Source organism: Dermacentor albipictus, chromosome 6, assembly GCF_038994185.2.
Source record: "Dermacentor albipictus isolate Rhodes 1998 colony chromosome 6, USDA_Dalb.pri_finalv2, whole genome shotgun sequence".
Lineage (NCBI taxonomy): Eukaryota > Metazoa > Arthropoda > Arachnida > Ixodida > Ixodidae > Dermacentor > Dermacentor albipictus.
Genome location: NC_091826.1, coordinates 51,318,732 through 51,338,596, shown reverse-complemented (window position 1 = coordinate 51,338,596; position 19,865 = coordinate 51,318,732). Strand labels below are relative to the sequence as shown.

General features: G+C 46.6%; 1 protein-coding gene across 1 annotated transcript in view; it reads left to right on the top strand.

Moving 5' to 3' along the window:
• Positions 1-19,865, top strand: part of LOC135911384 (glycine receptor subunit alpha-2-like) — a 348,733-nt gene that overhangs the window by 29,654 nt on the left and 299,214 nt on the right. The window contains exon 2 of the mRNA XM_070540565.1: positions 18,024-18,170. Coding sequence (XP_070396666.1) covers positions 18,024-18,170 — 147 coding nt within the window. The remainder of the gene's footprint in view (positions 1-18,023; positions 18,171-19,865) is intronic.

Genomic DNA, 19,865 nt, shown 5'->3' with positions numbered 1-19,865 from the left:
GAGAAAGGGTAAGCAATACTAACACACAATCAGATCCGTACTTGGTCCTCACATACACTACCGGTGCTCCGCGGGTCAATGCCATTCTCAACCGCCATTTCAATATCATGAAACAGAGCATCCGACTCGCTACTATCTTCAACCAGCCGCCTCGCGTTGTGTATAGAAGAAACAAAAATTTAAGGTATTTGTTAGTCAGGGCAAGGACACAGAAGCCAAACACGCCCAAGGGCTGTCGACCGTGTAGGAAACCTTGTTGCAAGTTATGCCGTCACATGACAACAACAGACATGGCTGAGGTGTCGAACTCGTCCTTCGTATATAAAATTAACGCAAATCTTGACTGTGATTCCAATAACGTCGTGTACAAAATTCGATGCGAGGTGTGTAAGCAGGAATATATCGGACAAACAGAGACCCCTTTCCGCCTGCGGTTCAACGATCACCACGCGCATGTGAAAAGTCTCCCGTATTTACCCTTCTCCAGGCACGTTCGGATGCAAGATCGCTCCTTTGAACGCGTGAGCGTTGTGCTCTTGCAATATGGTTTCCAACACACCCGTGCACGCGAGCAGAGAGAATCTTTTTTCACCCATAAATTTGGAACGTACGCTAAAGGAATTAATGAGAGTCCGGGGCGGCTGACGTGCCTCCGGGATATGCCGTGAAAGTGCATGGGGAGCACGAATACATTTTCTGTACTTTAAAATTGAGACGCTGGCTACTGCTTGCTCGTCCCTCTGCATGCGCCTCAAGGGGGCGAACGGAAAACCAATAAATTCAGTTTCCTCCACCCTGCCACTCAAGTGGTCATTCTGAGTGGCATATTGCCCCTTCTTGGAATCCGCACGAGCGGACTTGATGCAAGTTTTCAGTTAAACGTTCAAAAACTGGACCACAAGGAACTTATTCAACTCGGCTACCCAAACCTAAGCCCAGGGGCGCACTTGCTTTGCGAATCCTACGCATAAATTCTTTATGGAACTACATATCTTTTTCGCACCGTAGCTGGACCACAGAGTTACCGGAACGGGCCGTGCCTTGTATATGTGTACTGTGACACTGTGTTTATTTCCACAAGTTGCCGCTTTCTGTCTTCCTTCTGGGCCCCTTTTCTCTTGTGAACCTAGCTGCCGCTACTTCCCGTCCCCTTCACTCCCCGACTTACGTCTCCCTCCTCCTGTGTGCTTTCCTTTCTTTTCTTTTCTTTCTTTTCTTTTTTTTTCTTCTCACTGACCTCCTTGCTCTACATACATGGGACTCCACCTTCCTTTTGTCCTGCATAGTTGCCAAAGGCAGCTGTAAATCTGCCAAAGCGCCGAAAGTCAATCACTGTCACAACTGTCCCTCTCGGTCTGATGTATTTGAGAACGACCGGGCACCCGGTCGTGTGTCTTCACTATCAGGGCCGAATTGTCATTTTTTTGTAAACCCGGATGAAGGTCGGTCCACCAATCGAAACTGTTCAAATTAAATACTTGTTCTGTTTACCTTGTAGCACCACTCAAGTTCTTTACGTTTGAAAGGTAGACAGGTATATGTACCATATTATCAGAAGCCAACAAACAACGCAGGGGAAATAACTTGGCAGTTAGTAATTCAATTATTGAAATGATAAATCGATGCAAATGAAAGTGGTTCAAAAAGGCCATAGGTGGGATACGAACCCACGTCTTCGCCTTACGCATGCGATGCATTTACCAATTGAGCTACCGCGGCACCGTTTTCCCATGCACTTTCTGGGGTATTTATCTTTTACTACTAGGACTAACCCTGACAGTGCTAGCAAGCATCACTATTCACAAGCCATGGCGGTGGATGCGGAACATTCTTTCCGCCGCAGTCGTCACGAGTATACGTGTTCCGTTTGACTGATGGCAACTGGTCAATAAACCGACACACTCTACCTGAGGGCATCAATGTGGCTGTATTCCAGACCTTCGTAATGTAATGAACGAGGACAGAGGGGACCGACGAGCCCAAATTTTATTACCCATATCAGAATAAATCAACAAAGGCACCAAGGACAACATAGGGAATATTACTTGTACTTACTAATTGAATTAGGGAAATGAGACAGTGAAAATGCAAGTGGATCGGGCCTCTTGGTATTCCCTCTCTTCTCTTTTATTACATTACGAAGGTCTCGAATCCGGCCACACTGATGCCTTCAGGCAGCATATATGGGTTTATTGACCAGGTGCAGCCACCCAAATAGATCTCGGATTCCTGACGCCTGAGGCGTAAAGGATAATCCGCATCCTCCGCCAACGTTTGTGAGTGGTGACGCTGGCTTACACTGCCAGGGCTATATATATATATATATATATATAGGATGGTCACCTGCCACCCTATAAGTAGCAGCATAGCAATCAACTGAACGAGATGGAGCGAGGGTCAACACATCGTGATCGTTCAGCTCCCACGAAATTGGTTCGCGGAGAAGCTAGCACAGCAAATTATTCTGGGTGCTGTCAGGCTTCCCATTCTCTTTTCTGGGAATTCGAAGTGCAGGGCGTGAACGTAAACAAAAGAAAAAAGTTAAGCCGAAAATTGCGTACCACTATTCCCTTAAGCTTGCGACGTATTTCTTTTATTACTTCAACCTTGTTCTTCAATTTCAAGTAGCATTAGCATCGAGACTTCAACAGATGGTCTGGCGAGACATTTCTATTCGTTATCCGGTAATTGCATCGTCTCCCGGTGCATCGATGAAACCCGACGACGTGTCCAAGGCAAACGCACGTGTGCTGTGAAATCTAGAGAGATTTTTTTATTGCGATAGCAATTGTATGGACACTGCAGGCGCATTTCTGCCGTCGCCGTCGCCGTGAGGTTCCCTATGAGGGAAAGCGCGTGAGGGTGAGCTGGTGAACGCGGTTCAATCTCGCGCGAGTGAACGAGAAACGCGGCCCAGATGCGTGCCCTCTCCTGTCGCACGCGGCGCAGGGGGGGTCAGGCGAGGGAGGAGATGCGTTCTTCTCCGGCGGCTGCCGGGGCGTCGCGATGTCCTCCTCGCACACCGCTTCGTGCGGAATGGAGACATTAGACAGTTTTAGTTACACGTACGTAGAGGCTTCACGTACGCAAACGTGAGAAGCCTACGTACCTTACGTGCACGCCATCTGAAACGCTTTTAGCTACACGTACGCGACGCACGCCAAGAGGGACCCCGTAGCCCCATCTATCGGGAAATTTGAACACGGCCGTAGCCAATTCAATCCTGTCGCCGTGTTTTGATGCGAGCCGTCTGCGCGCGCGCAGGCCGCTATCGCTTGTTCGTGATCTTGCGGAACTCCCGCGCGAAGCTGTCTACGTGCGCAAGAAACGCACGCAAAGAACTGAATCTCACGTACGTCCGTGAGACGCGCGCGCGCCCGCTACGTTCTACGCATGCGCACTGCTGACACGTAGAAGCTCTACGTACGCAAAGCCTCTACGTACGTGTAACTGAAACTGTCTATTGCGCCCTCGCGAATCCACGCGTGGCCATGCGAGTCGCGGCCGGGGCGCCGTAGGGACGCGTAGCCGGCGCTCGTGAGTCTTGAAAGCAATCTGTGACGTGGGCTAAATGCCTCATCTTCAAAGCGATCTGCGATGTTTGCAGAGTGCGCATAGTGTGTGCCAGGGAGCTTCGCATACACCGTGCATTCGACGTTTCGTTCGCGTTGATGCGACAAATGCATGGAGGTCGATTGGCTCGCGGCTGACGCCGCCATTCCCGACTCCATCCTTTTCACAGAAAGTTTCCGCTTTCATCGAGGGAGACGTGTTCATGTTTACCTGTGCGAGGGTGACACCGTGCTGGTTAAAACACGCTGACGAGCTAGTTGGTTTCAATCCGTGATAGAATGGGCAAGCGCGACTGAACAAGGACGTAGAAGGAAGCAGACGCGCAAAGACAGCGCTGTCCTCTGTGTGTCTGTTTCTGTCTCCGTCCTCGTTGAGTCAAGCTTCCGTCATTAAGTTAGCAAGCGAACGTTTGTAAGTTCATGCAGCCGATAAAACTACTATCCTTACTTCGTACAGCTACGTACAAATTTCTATCGCAATCGCTGCTTCGGCTTTCGGGCGGAACTGCGATTTTGTTTGCCCATGGACGCCTATATTTATAGAAGCGCAAACTTAAAAGTCAGGAAGCTGGAGTCTCTTTCCAAACATCCCTTACGAAAAGAAAACTAACAGACATCGGCTGCAGCTCAATTTAATACTTACTTAAACACGCCCCACTCTAAATACGGTTCCACCAAACATAGGAAAGTGCTTTCGCAACAACGAAATGACGCGGTATATTTGCCGCCGGGCTTGTTCTAATTAAGCAGGCTCATTAGCAAGTGCGAAATCGAATCATAAGCGCGCAACTTTTTATTTAATATCTGCGTTCTTCGAATTCCTTTTCGAAGAGTTTCTCCCATAATTCTGGTGCTCAGTTCCTCTTGTGCGGCCTTCCAAATGGTACTCAGCTTTCGGAAACGAGCCTGCCGTGCCGAGCGAAGTCGGTCTCTTTCATGGTTTCTAATTATAACCGTGTAGCTTGTAGTTATAGTTAGTCTGTAATTAATAAGCTTGAGAATAACGCAAAGAGCCAGCGGCAGACACTGCATGGGCAGGATGGGCAAGCGTCCAAGCTTCGCACATTTGTGGAGGCCACAGTTACAAGTTTATTGAAGGCTGATAAAAGAGAAAAAACAAAATAGAAGAGAGCTACGTAGCCATAAAAATGGAAGGGCGGACTGCCCTTATTAAAAGCGACTACTTTAATTCGGACAATAACCATAGCCGCGCGTTTGTTTACACGAATTGGGGCACTTCTTCTCCGACTACATTCAACTGTTCCGAGGCCGACCATTGTTGGCCGTTGAAAAATTCGTCTCAACAAATTTTCTCGCAGCTCCCTATGCACGTGTTCGGCTTCGTTTGAAAGTCCTCTCACGAGGTTTGGGCATCCAAAACACACAAGATTGTCGTGTACATCCCGCGCTGACGATCGTGTATGCAAGTTATCAAACCGCTGAACGCACTGAATACAGTTTAACCAATTAAAGAGTCAAAGGCTGACCGCGCGCACTTCCCTTCGAAGGAACTTCGCTCATTGGCCCGACAGTCAATGTTACGAGGGTAAACGCCTCCTACGTCAGACGCACTGCCTGTGACGTCACCATTGATGGCACGTAAATGTGATAAATATCCAAACTGAGAACGCCCAAGTAGCGCCCTGGAAGTGCGCCGTACAGGAAAAAAGGAGGAAGAGATGGAAGGGAACAGAAAGTAAGGGAGGGGGGCCCGTGACGGGAAAGTCAGGTGGTTCGCCGACTTCAATATATGGCATTAAGTCGGGAATAAATGCAATTTGTGGTCGCTAGGAGAGGCCTAGAGAGAGAGAGAGAGAGAGAGAGAGAGAGAGAGAGAGAGAGTGTGTCTCTGTGTTGGCAGTGAAGGTCGCCACCTGGCCGCATGGGGCACGCAACATTTCAATTTCTCCTATAACCTGTAATATTGAAACGATTAGAAAATAATTGCGGTGGAACAATTCCAAGATGTCGCGTTAGAACTTTCAGCGTACAATTGAAATCTCAGATAAAGCCTGGGGACGGGTCATTTAAGTTAAGCAGCCAGTTCAAGCTTTTTATGTTAGAGATACCACGGTGAACGTGTTCAAGCGCGTCTTGAATTTTTCAACTGCGCGCCGCACGTTTAAGCAACCTTGAGGATGGCGGAGTCGGCCTTGCGACTGCGTTTACGCTTAATTACCGGTAAAACGGCGACTGCTTATGACTAACCACTTCGCTAACGCTTAATTACCCCTAAAACGGTGGCTGCTTAACTTCTGATGCGCCAAATGAAACACGCAGACTCCCCATGCCAAACGCAGGGGTTATATACGCGGTAATTCGAAGGATGGTTTCCTGCAGAAGATATTAGCTTCTTTCGGTTTTTTCTCGAGACACATGTAAATAAAGTTAGGTAAACGAATTCTGAGGTTCTAAGTGGCAGAACTATGATATGAATATGAGACACGCCTTATAGGGGGACTCCGGTATAATTTCGACTCCTTGTGGTTGTCTGAAGTGCCCTCAATGCCTGGTAAACGGCCGTTCTTTTAATTTATTTTTCTTTGAATTTCGCACAAGTTGAAATTCGGCCACTGCGGCTGGGATTCGACCCCGCGCCATAGTGCTTAGCAGCGCAACGCCAGAGCCACTACGTCACCGAAGCGGGTGAGACACGTGTTTCCTAAAATCTCCTTCTTCGGAGATTTTAGTGCTAAGTGTGTTTTAAATGCTTGACCCACCATCACCGTGATCGCACCAGGCGCCCATTTTCGAAGTGCTGGGATCTGCAGAAGATGACGTGAATGACGTTAGTTTTTCTGTTGCTGCTTCAGTAAAAAAGCCGCTCGTTCTTATTTGACTCCTCTCGCTCTTTCCTCTCGCAGCGATGTGGTTTTCCGCTGAACACGCGCATGATGACCTCCCCGCTTCGCTCTCTCCTTCTCTTTTTTTTTCTTTTTAAATTCGAAAGCTTCCCCGGCTGCTTAGAACTTGTAAAGCACGCGTCGTATATGTAGTATATGCACAATGTGTCGAGTACGATTAGGTCCAAAAGGGATTTATCGTGTGATTCATTGATCCACAGATGGCAGCGAGGTGGCAGCTTGCGTGTGCCGCTAAATCCCCACGGGATCCCTGTTTTTCTGATGCCCTTTACTTGATAGCCATGTCATCACTGAGTCTTGCCGCAAGAGCGGCAGTTTCACCGCCATTTAATGTCCGAGCTTTGCGAAGCATAATAGGGAAGGGGCGGTCGCCTTCTCCTCACGCGCTGCCCTTTGCGCTGATTTTGTAAGTGTAACTGAGGGGCTGCTTGTGTCAAGTATCCGATTGACGCAATCGCACTATATGTCTTCAATCTAGCCTATGTTTAAAGGTCGAACGACTTGACTGAACTATAACCTCCAATTAGCTATCAGTACGCAGCATCACTTAGGCTTTCGTAATCATGTTGGTAATTCTCAATGTCTAATAGAGCTCCATGTCGTCGTCTTCACTTCATTAGCATACCATGTCAGTTAATCGTTTATACAACAGAGACGTAATCAGTACGAAGTAAAACCTTGAGAAAAAAAATATCACCGAGAGCGATAAATCAGACATCCCATTGTGCGGTTGCAAAACGTGCTAGCCTTATGTTTGGCTAGTTAATTCCCACAGCATGGGATGTTGCAATGTTCTAATTGCTTTCCCGCGTACGGACGTGAGAAAGAAAGGAAAAAAAAAACATATGCGGAACCCACATATTGGGGGAATTGACGTGAGGGGAGGTTTTTGTGCTGTTTACTTTGTTTACGATAATTAGCGGCGGTGTTTGCGGGTAATGTTTAATTTCTTCTCTGTTTAGCGCAATACGACAGTGGTCAGTTGATGGCAAATGTTAACGTGAATGCACCACTGCTGCTTCTCTGGGTAGTTCACAGAACACACTGCGAGACGTGCTTGCTTGATGCGTTGTTGTGCTCCATTGTTCATAACCGGCGGAAAGGTTAGTATTGTCATTGCCTCACATGGCACATCACGTCGTGACAGAAGTGTTAAACTTTACTTCAATCATGGAACTCTACAGGCCAGAACCATACTTCGATTATGATAAAACTGTGGCATGTTGCTTGAAGAAGAGAAGACTCGAAATGTTGGCTCCTGCTTTCACCTTGTTCTCGTTTTGCTCATCGAATCGGATTATGAGGCACGCAGTTGTGGTAGGCTGTTGGAAATATTTCGACCGCTGATGTTCTCTAACAAGCATCAAAGCTTGAGTACACGGGCTTTTCTGTATTTCACCACTGTGGAAATGCGGCTACCCACGCTGGTTCTCACTGCAGTTCGCTGGCTCGCACTGGAAACGGCGCTGGTTGCGTTTGTGCCGTACTGGTTCAGGTACGCACGGAGTATAGGCCCTGTTGAATATGAAATGTTTAAATGTTTTACACAATTTTATCGCCATAGATAGTAGCATCTTGTGCTAAATAACGCTATATCTTGGGGTCGTGAAATTTTATTTCGTGTCGCAGCTTACAATAAATGCGCGTGATCACGCAACTTGCATTGCTGTTTATGCTTGCATATTTGACACTGAAGCCCATTCTCGTTTTTTTTTTGCGTTTCCTTTTTGACTGGGTGCATAGCTGTATCCTTGAATGAAATCGTGCAAACGTAGATGACGCCTCGCTTTTTTTTAATAGCTTGTACGCAACCGATGACTGCGAGTTGTCGCTGTGGTCGCAGTCGATACGAAACCCAGAAGTTGTTCCGACGCGTATATTTGAGCGGACTCTCGGGAAGCCCGCCGCCGATCGATATTATCGCATCGACAACAAAGCTGAGGCAGTTCATGCGCTTCCGCTTTTCCTAGTATATTAAAATTAATAGCTAAGAACCTCTGAAACTCAAATGCATACATTTTAGCAATCGCTCTGTACCCGCGCCAAGATCGTTCTCTTGCACCGAAGCTCAGGCCTCGCGTACCCGCCGAGTCCGTCTACACGCTATCGGCCCGTCTGGGCTCAGGAATCAACAAGTCTAACGAAGATAAACCTTTCTATATTTCAGCTTTCGCATCGGTGTTCTTAACTAAACCATTTTTTGTGTCTACAGTGTCACCACAAGAAGCGATGAAAGCCGCTCTGACACGTTGTAAACATACGTATATGTGCTGTCACCGGAGGCTGCCAGCACTATAGCCTACGTTTCTCTGACGAAGACATGTGACTAGGCAGACTTGTCGATTGAAACTGATGGTTGAACTAAGAGAAAATGTTGCATATCCCTTCCGCGAAGAACAAGAAACGGCTGTTGAATTCGGCAGCAACATCCCATACAGCGTCCCGGGTCGCCGGTTTATGTAAAACTTGATCGATGTTAAGATACCAATCACACACACACACACAAAAAAACAGCATTGTGGCGCTTCGAAGCATGTTACTGAATACGGACAACAAATGGTTCAGGCGTAACTTCTAGTTGCGGGGAGATAACGTATCTGCCATGTTTGTGGGAGACCCGTCTGCGAAACTAAAGCTGCGCTTGCTTCTTGATATGACAAATTATTTACGCCTTCGTATGGGCTGGCTTTGCGTAGTGGTAAAGTACCGAGCTCGGGGCCTGTAACTCAGACGTTCGAATCCTGGTGGTAACAATTTCATTCTCATTTTTTGTTGCATGAAAATGCTCTCTATTGCTTCCTATATTCAGAAAAATATATGTGGTGGTCAGGCACAGCTCTATTTCACGCTGGAACTGCTTTTAGCACCAGTACCCAGCGTCTCCCAGTATGCCGCGCCTACCCAGCGCCCCAGCATCCATCGCGCGACATTGGGCCCATCATCCGGCAGCGCACTGGATGCTGGGTTTCGCAATAGGGTAACAAGATCAGAAGGTGTCAGTGTGTGAGACTGCGGATACGTGCAGAGACAACGCCTCCTAGATAACACAAGGCCGGTGCACTTCGATCCGTGACGTCATGCTACCTTGCCCGACTGCCATAGTATCTAATGGGGACGCTCCCGATCGAGCCGCGGTGGTTTTGGCGTCATCGTATTCGTCACGCTGGGCTTGGCAATGGAAATTTCGGTGCAAGTAGCATGACGTCACAAATCGGAGTGCACAGGCCTGCTATTTAGGAGGCACTGGCAGCGAGTATACACGTGACGTCACGCACGTCATGTTATTGGCATATTCAGAAAGCTGCAAGCGCGCTGCTGGGTCGAGATAACCTGTAGCTTCTCACCGAGCTGCCTGCGTGCAGCCGTACAATACTATGGTGACCTCGATGACGTCAGTGCATGCCTGCTAAATAAAAAAAAAAACCAAGCACAGCACTGTGTTCCGAGAGTAAGCTGCGTGGCGTGCCTGCACTTATAACGAGTGCGATTTCGGAGGCGAGTGCAGGCACATGTCACGCAGCTGGACCGGATGAGTGGCCATCAGGAACATCGCGCTGCACGCGATAAATGCTCACGCCCTTAGCTAGTGACAGGACATGTGTATCCCATTAGGCGGCGACCCTGAGGGCCCAATTCGCGGGAGATTATTGCGAGTTTGAGCAGCTGCACTATGTAGCGTTACCCTCCTACATTAAGTAATTACTATCGTATGCCACCGTGAGGGTGTCGTGCAAAGGCGCCTCTAACACCGTCACTTTGTTTTACTCTGCACGTACATTGGCACCTCTCAAATGGACCCGTTGCTTTGTGGGAATCCACTGGGCAGACATTCCCACGAGAAAGACTCATCAGGCTGTCACCAAACTAGCCCGCGTGCACGCAAGGTTGTACTATATACGAAGCCTCAAGCATCAGCAAATGCTCGTTCTCTATAAGCAAAATTTACGGTGTGTTCATTTTTCACACAAAGAAGTGCGTATCGCGGGTGATTCGTGGATAGCAACCGTTGTGTGGACTCGGTTCTTCTATGGCGGCCACCGTAGGTCGGTAAGCATTCAAGATATCCCACAATGTCTATACCACCGGAATGCTCGCGCTGTGCGCATAAAGCATGTGAGTATATATATATATATATATATATATATATATATATATATATATATATATATATATATATATATATATATATATATATATATATATATATATATATATATATATATACAAGGTAGTCAAAGTTAAAACTATGCCAGTAATTTTATTAGGAACGCGATCTACTGAAAAATCTGCTGGCGCGGGTGCTTTATGCGCTTTAGCGGACATAACTTTCGAGAAAGTCAGCAGTTACATAATTTACTTTCCTTGTTATTACGATTACGGTATACGTTCATGTATTAAAACCTCAATGCTATCGTATTTAAAGACAACTCCTTTTTGTTTTATCCAAGCGGATTAGATCTGATCCGAGAAATTCCTCATCGAACAGGACACCAAGTCATCTGATATCGCGTTCATAGGCGTGGAAGCCATGAGGGAATGTTAACGTGAGGGAACAAAAAAAAGTCAGTCGTTGCTTGTCCTCGCCAGCTGATAGCAAGAGTATAGCTGTTATCAGCTTCGGACAGCTTGAAAACGATATACCACGCTCAGTAAGCTACATCATAATGGGGGCTTGATGTGTCGAGATACATGCTCGACACATACATGCAGATAATTAGCTGGAGTATCAGATTTGATCATTCATATTTCGATACAGAGGCGCCCCAGGAATATCTTGGGAGTCTTAATTTATGTGGGATTGTCTTAAAGTTTCAGATAGAGATATACAGTGTGCCCCAGCTAATTTTAGCCAAGCTGTCCAATACCAACAGACACACGCGCACACAAAAATATGAAAAAAGCACGGTGCAGGATACGATTTTAAGACCTACGGTGTTTTGTCGTCAGACGTCTGACGACCCAACACCGTATCAAGATTCAAAGATTTCTTTATTTCGGCCATAGGTCTTAAAATCGTGTCTTGCACCGTGTAATCAGATTTTTTTTCCAGTGAAGACCCTGGTTAACGTTAGCTGGGACGCCCTTTATACAACAACAGCGATACCAAGGAAATCATTTAAGAAGTTTTTTTTTTGTTAATCATGTGCTTAGAGGCTCTAATTTCTCTTGAAACTTGCGTCTCCCAAAGTGCACGTACCGCTTGTTGAAGCAGACGTTACGTAGCAATCATCGCGGTTTTGATGAAATGTGTTGAACGTTGAAGAGCCCGTATTTGATAAATTATCGCTTCGAAGCCGGTTAATCCGGAATACTCGAACGAAGATCAAGCTTAGTGTGCAGCACGTTCTGGTGAAGTGCATGTTTTCCGTTAATGGACCTGTACTTGTAAGGACATGCCGAGGACATTTGTTTTCAACGGATTTCCCCACCAAAGACAAATGGCGAGATTTGTACCGCCTTAAAGCATGCAATGTAGGAACAAAGAGATGGCGCAAATAAATAAATAAATAAATAAATAAATGAATAAAGAATACTGAGGTGTACGGGGAACGGAGAGGGGAGGTTGGGCTTGCACATGATGCATCCATTTAGCAGCCTTGCCATAGCCTCATGTTCTGGCGCGTAACGAGAAAGCATCAAAGAAGCAACATCAATGAACGAAGCATAAAAGCAAAACCTTACATTTATTGCCTTTCGGAACGCTAAATGAGCCATTAGGTTGAGCACTTCGCTTCCTTGCCCAAAACACGCGAACTGCACTGATTGTTCTTTTAATACATGTAGTAAAGGTGTTTCCAGGCTAAGTGATTCAAAAGCTTTTCGGCTTTTTGCATCTGGTAAGCACCTTGTATATCACGACCGTGTTGCGTCTGATAGTTCGCACGCGCGAGTAATGGGGCACGGTTCTGGTCGTTCTCCAAAGGTTTATTCGAGTGCCCTGAAACGAGGCGAACGCAGTACCTTACGAATAAAGAGTGCGTTATGCGCGACCATCGACGAGATAAACAACGCCATCATGTGCACACTCGCCGGCGTAACGGCGGAGCTAAACTGCGTAAAACAACGTGCTCACTTAATTTTTGTTTTTCGGGTCCACTCGCTTGACTATGCGCAGCATAGTAGATTGTTCGGTAATTTGATTTATGCTCCCAGGTCTTCCATTCTCCATGCAATTTTAACCTCTAAGGCATACAAAACATCGTGTATATGCGTGTTTACGAAGTGCCACGCTCTTATATTCTCTTTATTTTTTTTTCAGCTGCCGTAAGCGGGCTAGGTTTTGAGAGCCACACAAACGAGGCTCGTGTAATAACTGACAGGTTGCGGACTAAGGCAGCGGGGAGGGTATCACTCGTCTAGCTGCGCAGAAGAGGTCAGGCGCAGGTTCTCGATCGATCCATCGCATTCCGCACTTAACCATAACGTTCCCCAAGAAAGTACCCAGTTCGATTAATAACCGCGCTTGCGCAAAGAGGGGAATCAGAATGTTGGCATGTGTTTTTTTTTTTCTCGTGGCAGTTCACTCATGCGGTTTAATGATGATACCGAGTTTTCCGCGACTAACGAAAATTGTCGGCTCGTCTAAGGAGAAATACTTAGTGTTGCCGAAACTTCAAAGCGCGGATACAGCGATGGAAACTATATGCAAGCATGGAGACGCGCAGCATAGAGAATTTTCTTTCTGCCTGCTGCAGCTGTTCTCTTGCAAGTAGCTGACACACGTAGGACAACACGCACGTAATGAATTGGTCTAAATGTAGTCACATCTGTACTACCGCTTTAGATGTGCTGGCGACGGGCTCTGTTCTCGATGGAATGACGTAGTCAAGAAACAAACGCTACCGAAATATCGTCATTGACTGGAAAATTTATTAAAAGATCGCACAGGTTTTATAACATGTCAAAAAAACACCAATAACCAAAAGGTTCATAAGGAATCGTTCTGCGTACAAGTATGGCTGCTTACCTAAAAAAATATATCTCATGCTTTGCTAGACTGAGCGACGCTGTCCTAACGCATTTGTCTCCTACTTTGATGGTCCAAAGCGAAACGACACAATTTATTTCTCAGAAACCTTGTCGCGCTCTTTCGCTTCTTGCGATAAACCGGTTTCTGCGATTGCCTTAAATGGGAAAGCCTTTCTTGTACTTTTTGTGAAATATACATTTCTCTCCTTCTGCCATCTTTCTCACCGGCGTGTGCCCCACCTCAGCGCTTGGTAGCAAACCGGAAACTATAACTTGGTTAACCACTCTTCCTTTTTTTTCTGCCGTACTCTATATCATCCTATAAGCATATTTATCGATGCTGAATATGAGTTACGTGCAGAAGAAGAATTAGCGGGCTGCGGGGAAAACGAAGACGAAGGTCCAGTTTTGGGTAGAATAAAGTGGCAGTCGACGCCCGTCTTCCCGAAGCAGTCAATGTCTTGTTTGTAAAGTTAGGAACGTTCTATTTATTCTCGAACATCCAAGTGACAGTATTACACAGTAAAGCACGAACCGCTAGGAAATGGAAGTCTTACAAACAAGCTGCCGGCGTAAGCCGGGAGCACAGCTTTTCCTCGTAAAGAAGAAAGAACTCTTATTGCAAAATGTTTCGGCAGATCGTGTTGCAAACTGGTAATTGTTTTCTGGGTGGTTTGAATTAATGCGCAAAGTGGCTGCTGACTAGAGCAACCCGGCCATTCGACTGCATCTCAAGTGGGGAATGATAGCTTGATTTATGATTCGGAGGCGTCGCCGATGCTGCACGGCAGCACCTAATTAGGATAGGGCTTCTACTTTATAGATGCAGTTACCCTTCTTATCTTTTCTTTTCTGCGAAGGTTTTTGCCCTCTGGAGAAATTGTCTAAAGCAAGAAGGCTGGTGGGGAACGAACCCTGCTGATAGCATCTTTGTCTCATTCTGATGGAAACTCGTTGCACAAGTATAGGACCTTAATTTACTCTTCGAGACCACCACAGCGGAAAGAGCCATGATATGCTCGACGTAGAATGCTGCAACATCCTTCGTAATCTCGATAGGTTTTGTTTATCGTTGTAGCTTAGAATTTGCGCCAGGAAGGGGTGGTACTGGTGTACCCACCCTATTTCTAATGAGAAGTGTACTGTTGCAGAGGTAGGGCTGCTTCAAAATCGGTTATCAGCAAAGACTTTCGGGTACAGAATACTCTCTTAGACAAATTGGCTGCTTAACATTGTGCAGGTAGCAGCTGCGATGTCCGGGCAGGGCAGCGAAAGTTTACCCTCTTTAGCAACATTTCTCTCTCGAGATGTAATCTACGATAAACGTTGACCACATGTTCTGACTTTGGCGAGTAGCATTCGAAACTGTGGAGACGAGATCCAGTTGCTGGTTTCTAATATCAGATAGCGCGTCCGAATCGTCTGGAGTCGGAATATCGTTCACGCGATAAATAACGGCCTGCCGAGGAAAGAATCGCTCGTAATCTTAAAAGTTTCTTAGTCAAATCCTCCTCACCGTCTCGTAAATTGCAATCTCTCCAATAATGCGTGTTGTGACAAGCGATGATGAAATAGTGCAGCACTGTTTCGCGTGGTCTCGACGCTACAGCAGACGACAACACTGTGCTCGAGAATGCTGTCACTCCGCTAGCTGCGTAGTCATGCATTCTGACTGAACTCGGCCACAGAGAGGAGACGCGCGAGACACAACAACTTTACCGCACGAGGTACGCGAGCACGATATGTGACATGCACGTGGACACAGTGATGAAAGGACAACATCTTGCAACAATATAATTGTACAGAAATAAAATCACAAACATACCCTTTTCTTTGTGTGTGTTCATTTGCGCCGGCCTATCGTGGCTATGCACTGTCTCTGTCTTCGTAGCTCGTTCTTTTGTTTGAGCTAACCTATCCTTGCTATCAAGCGTGTCTAAAAGTGAAGCAGTGAAGCCAACCATGAAGCCAACCAAGCGGCCCAAGTGGCCAGCTTCGAGGAGTGAATCGGTCCCTCAGCGGAGGCCGACAGTAACCTGCGAGGGCTACTCGCCTTTGCTGCGTAATCGGACTCTACCCGCATGATGTAATGATGTAACCGTGCGGGGAAGCATTTCTCGGTGGCTGGCCCTGTCGTCATCTCCCGACTCCTCAACTCCACTACCCTAATTTTGCCGATGGGCCATTCCTCTTTTAATAACGCTGTAGCATACCATTTAAAAAGAAATGCAGCTCTAACGCATATTTTTTGTACCTACGTGAATCGAAGTTTTGGTGAAGCGGTTAAAGATTGTTGTAGAACTGTTCGACTTTTGCGGAAGCCCTCCACCGCACGACCCACAGGATCCATGAGACCGACGTGATCTACAGAATTGTGGATTACACTGTCTCCAGGAGTGGCTCACCTTTAATCAAGCCATCTCCGGGAAAAAGAAGGGAAAGGGAAAGGTTCTTTGATGAATTTTGGAAAGATTTGCGTGGGGACACGGACTAGCACTGTACTGCAGACGTAGGTACCTTTAATCTCCGGCATACACTCGCTTTAAGATTGCGCAATATAATGGACCGTGTCCACCTTACTCGGGAAGAGCCCGCTCAAGCAGACGCGTAAAACAGCTTGAAAGAAGGTACATAAGGTTCTGTTCTGTTAAAGAAAATATGTGCTCGCAGACGGATATGTGTGGCACAGACGATATTTAGGTAGTTGTTTTGCTGCGTCATTCCATGGAGGACAGACCCAGCCACCGGCGCTTTTGTGACGGTAGCACAAATCGTGCTACATGCAAGTCAGTTGGTTACATGAGCGCTGTCTTAGGCGTGATCTGTTCGGCAAAGGAGAAACAGCAGCAATGGTCAGCAAAGTCCGGTAGGGCTCGTCTGGAAAGCTTCGCTTTGAAGCGAAGGCCTTCTTTGGTCGGCACCTCAAGGCCCACTAGAGGCTTTGCGACGCGGTCGCATGACGTCGATGGCTAGGCGTCTACGCGCACTTTTACGGGAACAGTGCAAATAGCGCGAGGTGACAACGTCGAGAAATGTGGCTCATTGAAGTGTCGCGAACAGTGGTACCCAACACCGCTGTCACGGCTCCTGTGACTCCCGTGCGGCTCCGGAGCACGCGAATGGCTGTAAAAGAGCGCCGAAATTGTTCATGAAGGGAGAGTGCATTACTGACCATCAACTAATAGCGCTTATTTATTTATTTATTTATTTATTTATTTATTTATTTATTTATTTATTTATTTATTTATTATGCATATCTTCAAGGCCCTAAGGCACTACAGAAAGGAGTTGTACATAACAAAGCAAAGTAATATACAGACAACGATGTCAAAGAAAACGTTAAGCGATAGCATGGTAGACTGCTGCTTTGAACGAATATGTATCAGCGATCTGAATGAGGGAAGCAGGAAGGTGGTTCCAGTCGACTCTTGTGCGGAGTAAAAAACGAATCATGATACATTCTCGTTCAGCAGGTTGGGACGGTAACTTTATATCTCTGGTCAGAATGGGATGAAACGTGGGGTGGGGTGATGAGTTGATTCTTGAGCGCGTGGTTAGAGTGAGGAACCTTGTAGAATAAACAAAGGCGAGCACATTTGCGGTGTAAATAAAATATTTTTTCCTAGATGTTACACCGGTATTACGGGAATGGTCAAATAAGACAAAGCAACCTGCTTGAATTTGAACCACTTCAAGGTTTACGGTTAGTGATGCTTGATTGTTATCCCAAATGGCAGATGCATATTCTAATTTTTCGTGAACTAGGGTTTGGTAGAGTGCCACTTTTACCGAAGTAGGAACGATAGAATAGTTACGACGAAGATATCTGAATACTCCATTATCATTAGCCGTACAATAATTAGTATGCATATTCCATGAGAGATCATTAGCTATGTGAAGACCAAGTTATTTCTGAGCATCAACGCACGCCAATAAAGTGTCATTCAGTACATATCTGCACTGATTGCCATTGCTGGACGTCCGTGATATGTGCGTCGATTTATACTTGCTAGCGTTAAGTTTCATGAGCCATTTATTAGACCAGAGTGATACATTGTAAAGTTCTCCTTGAAGTTTATCTCAGTCATCAGGGCTAGGGATATTTCTGTGTATTACATATTCGTCCGCGAACAGAATAATTGATGATGACGTTACACAGTCGGGGAGATGAATAATCTAAATCAAGAAGAGTAAAAGCCCCGGCCCATTGTGGCACTCTGGATGCAACTGTTGACAGAGCAGGTGAATAGTTATTGGTTGTGACATATTGAGTCCGATTAGAAAGAAACTCCTTAATCCAAGACAACACGTTTGGGTCCAATTAAGCTGGCTAAGTTAACATGCTGTCCGCGATTTCGTTTCTCTTATGAGCGCGCAGTACTTCGGGCTCCATTTGCAGCGTGATTATCGAGCTTTTGCTAACATTCGTTGTTTCTTTCAGGAGGCTTTCCGAAGCGTTATATCTCGAACTTTCGTTTATTTGGTTTGCGTATCGCGCGCGCACTCTACTGTTCAAATAGGCATACTGCGCATGCAGATTTTATTGCGCGTCCTTCGCACGCCAGCACTCTCGTCGGCAGCCCTAATGGCTTTACCGATCTCGGCTCCGCGCCGGCAGGTCTGCAAGAGTACTCGAGCACCATCAGCGACTCCCGGTTTCATCGGCAACGTTCGGCGTGTTTCGCGGTGGTTCTCGGAGCAACGTTATTTGCGCGCCTTCAGAAAGCACCGAGGCCCGAAAGCATGACGCATCTTCAGTGGTGGGGTAAGTACAGCGTCTCTCTCCGTGCAATGTACTTTCTGAGCCTATGCATGTCACTGTTTGCTGACAACGCTTTCGCTAAGTATTCGTATTTTTTTTTGACGGGAGACGAGTCGCGGCATTTTTGTTGCACGCAGCGCAAAAAAAAAAGGAAAACAAGGATTGGGTGATTTAGGTACGTTTACGGTATAGAGGGTTCCCGGTTAACTTTCACCACCTAAGGTTTCTTTGCATGCACCCGAATCTAAGTACGCGAGCGTTGTCGCATTTCGACCCCCTTCGAAATGCCACCTGCGCTGCTGGTAACCGAACCCACGACTTAGCACTCAGCCACAGAATGCCGTAGCCACGACGTCACCGTGTGGGTAAGAGAGAAAGAATGCATAGGAAGATAGAGCACCTAATAATTATGGCTGGAACTTGCCACCACGCTGTGCTCGCGTGCTATTTGCGTGCATCACTGGAAGCGAGCACGGCTAAAAGAAGAAAGAAAACTAATGGAAAAGCGAATATAACCTTTGTACGCACGCAAGCGTCAAAGCAAAACGAATGAGCTTAACGCATTAGATTCAAGTTGAAATTGCTACCGCTCCTGTGGCATGTCACAGTTAAGCGTCGCTCAGAAGGTGGCTGTTTGCATATAAAGTTAGGTTGAAGTTGAGGGCGCGTCAGGGACGGGAGCCGGCAGGCTTGACTGTTGCAAGGAATGGCTGGCAGTATCGTCCGCACAAATTTTCGGGGAAACACTGCATACTACCGCTATGCTGCGGCGGGTCCTGCACCTCCTGATAACGTCCCGGTTGGAAATGGGGAAATCTTTAACCCATTAAGGACCAGCGTGGCCATATGGTCACGTTAGTCTGCACAGTGGATTTCAAATGATTAAGGTTAACAAACCGGCACCAAAATCGCCTTTGACATGCCGATTGACAGATTAGAGTCCCCTTTATGGATACCAAGTGTCAGCAGCTGTCAGTCGTTTTGTGGGAGCCCCTCGCAGAGGCGGGAATAAGTATTGCTATGCGAGTAGCGTCGCGATGCATCGCTCCAAAGGTTAAGTGTTTTTTTTCTTCACTACTTGCTTAAGCAATTGTTGGATATCGTTACCTCCATATTGCTCTTTGAATATGTGACCTCCGATGATCATTTGGGAAAGAATTATGTTTGATTTGTCCATGAACGAGTACGTTATATTGTGCGTTGCCATATGGTCACGCTAGGCCTTTAGGATACCGAACTTTTTGTTTTTTTTTTCAAACTGCATTCTCATCTCTTGCACGGCTCCTGGCGCGTTCCCACAGTGGTTATTTGTTATTTTATTGTCTGAATAGGTAGACGTTGGAAGAAATAGCGAAGATACTCGAAGAGGAAGATGACGATGTGTCAGTGATTTATATCGAGCTGCCAGATCTGGCAGCTCGATATAGGGTAGCACCTGTTTGGATGAACACTCGGCCGATGAAGACTAAGACAGGCTCATTGACAATCTAAGCGGGCCGCAGCTATGAGCCGGCGCTGAAGCTGTTTTCTCCGACGGACACAGCATTGGTGGATGCGAGTCTGACCAGAATGACCCCGGTGGGCAAAGTGACGGAACATCAGAGGTGTCTTCTGCTGCAGCTCATGCGGCCATTCCTGCGAAATTATCCACTGCTTCTAAGTGGACGAAGGGTGATCTCCAGAAAAGCCTTGGCATAT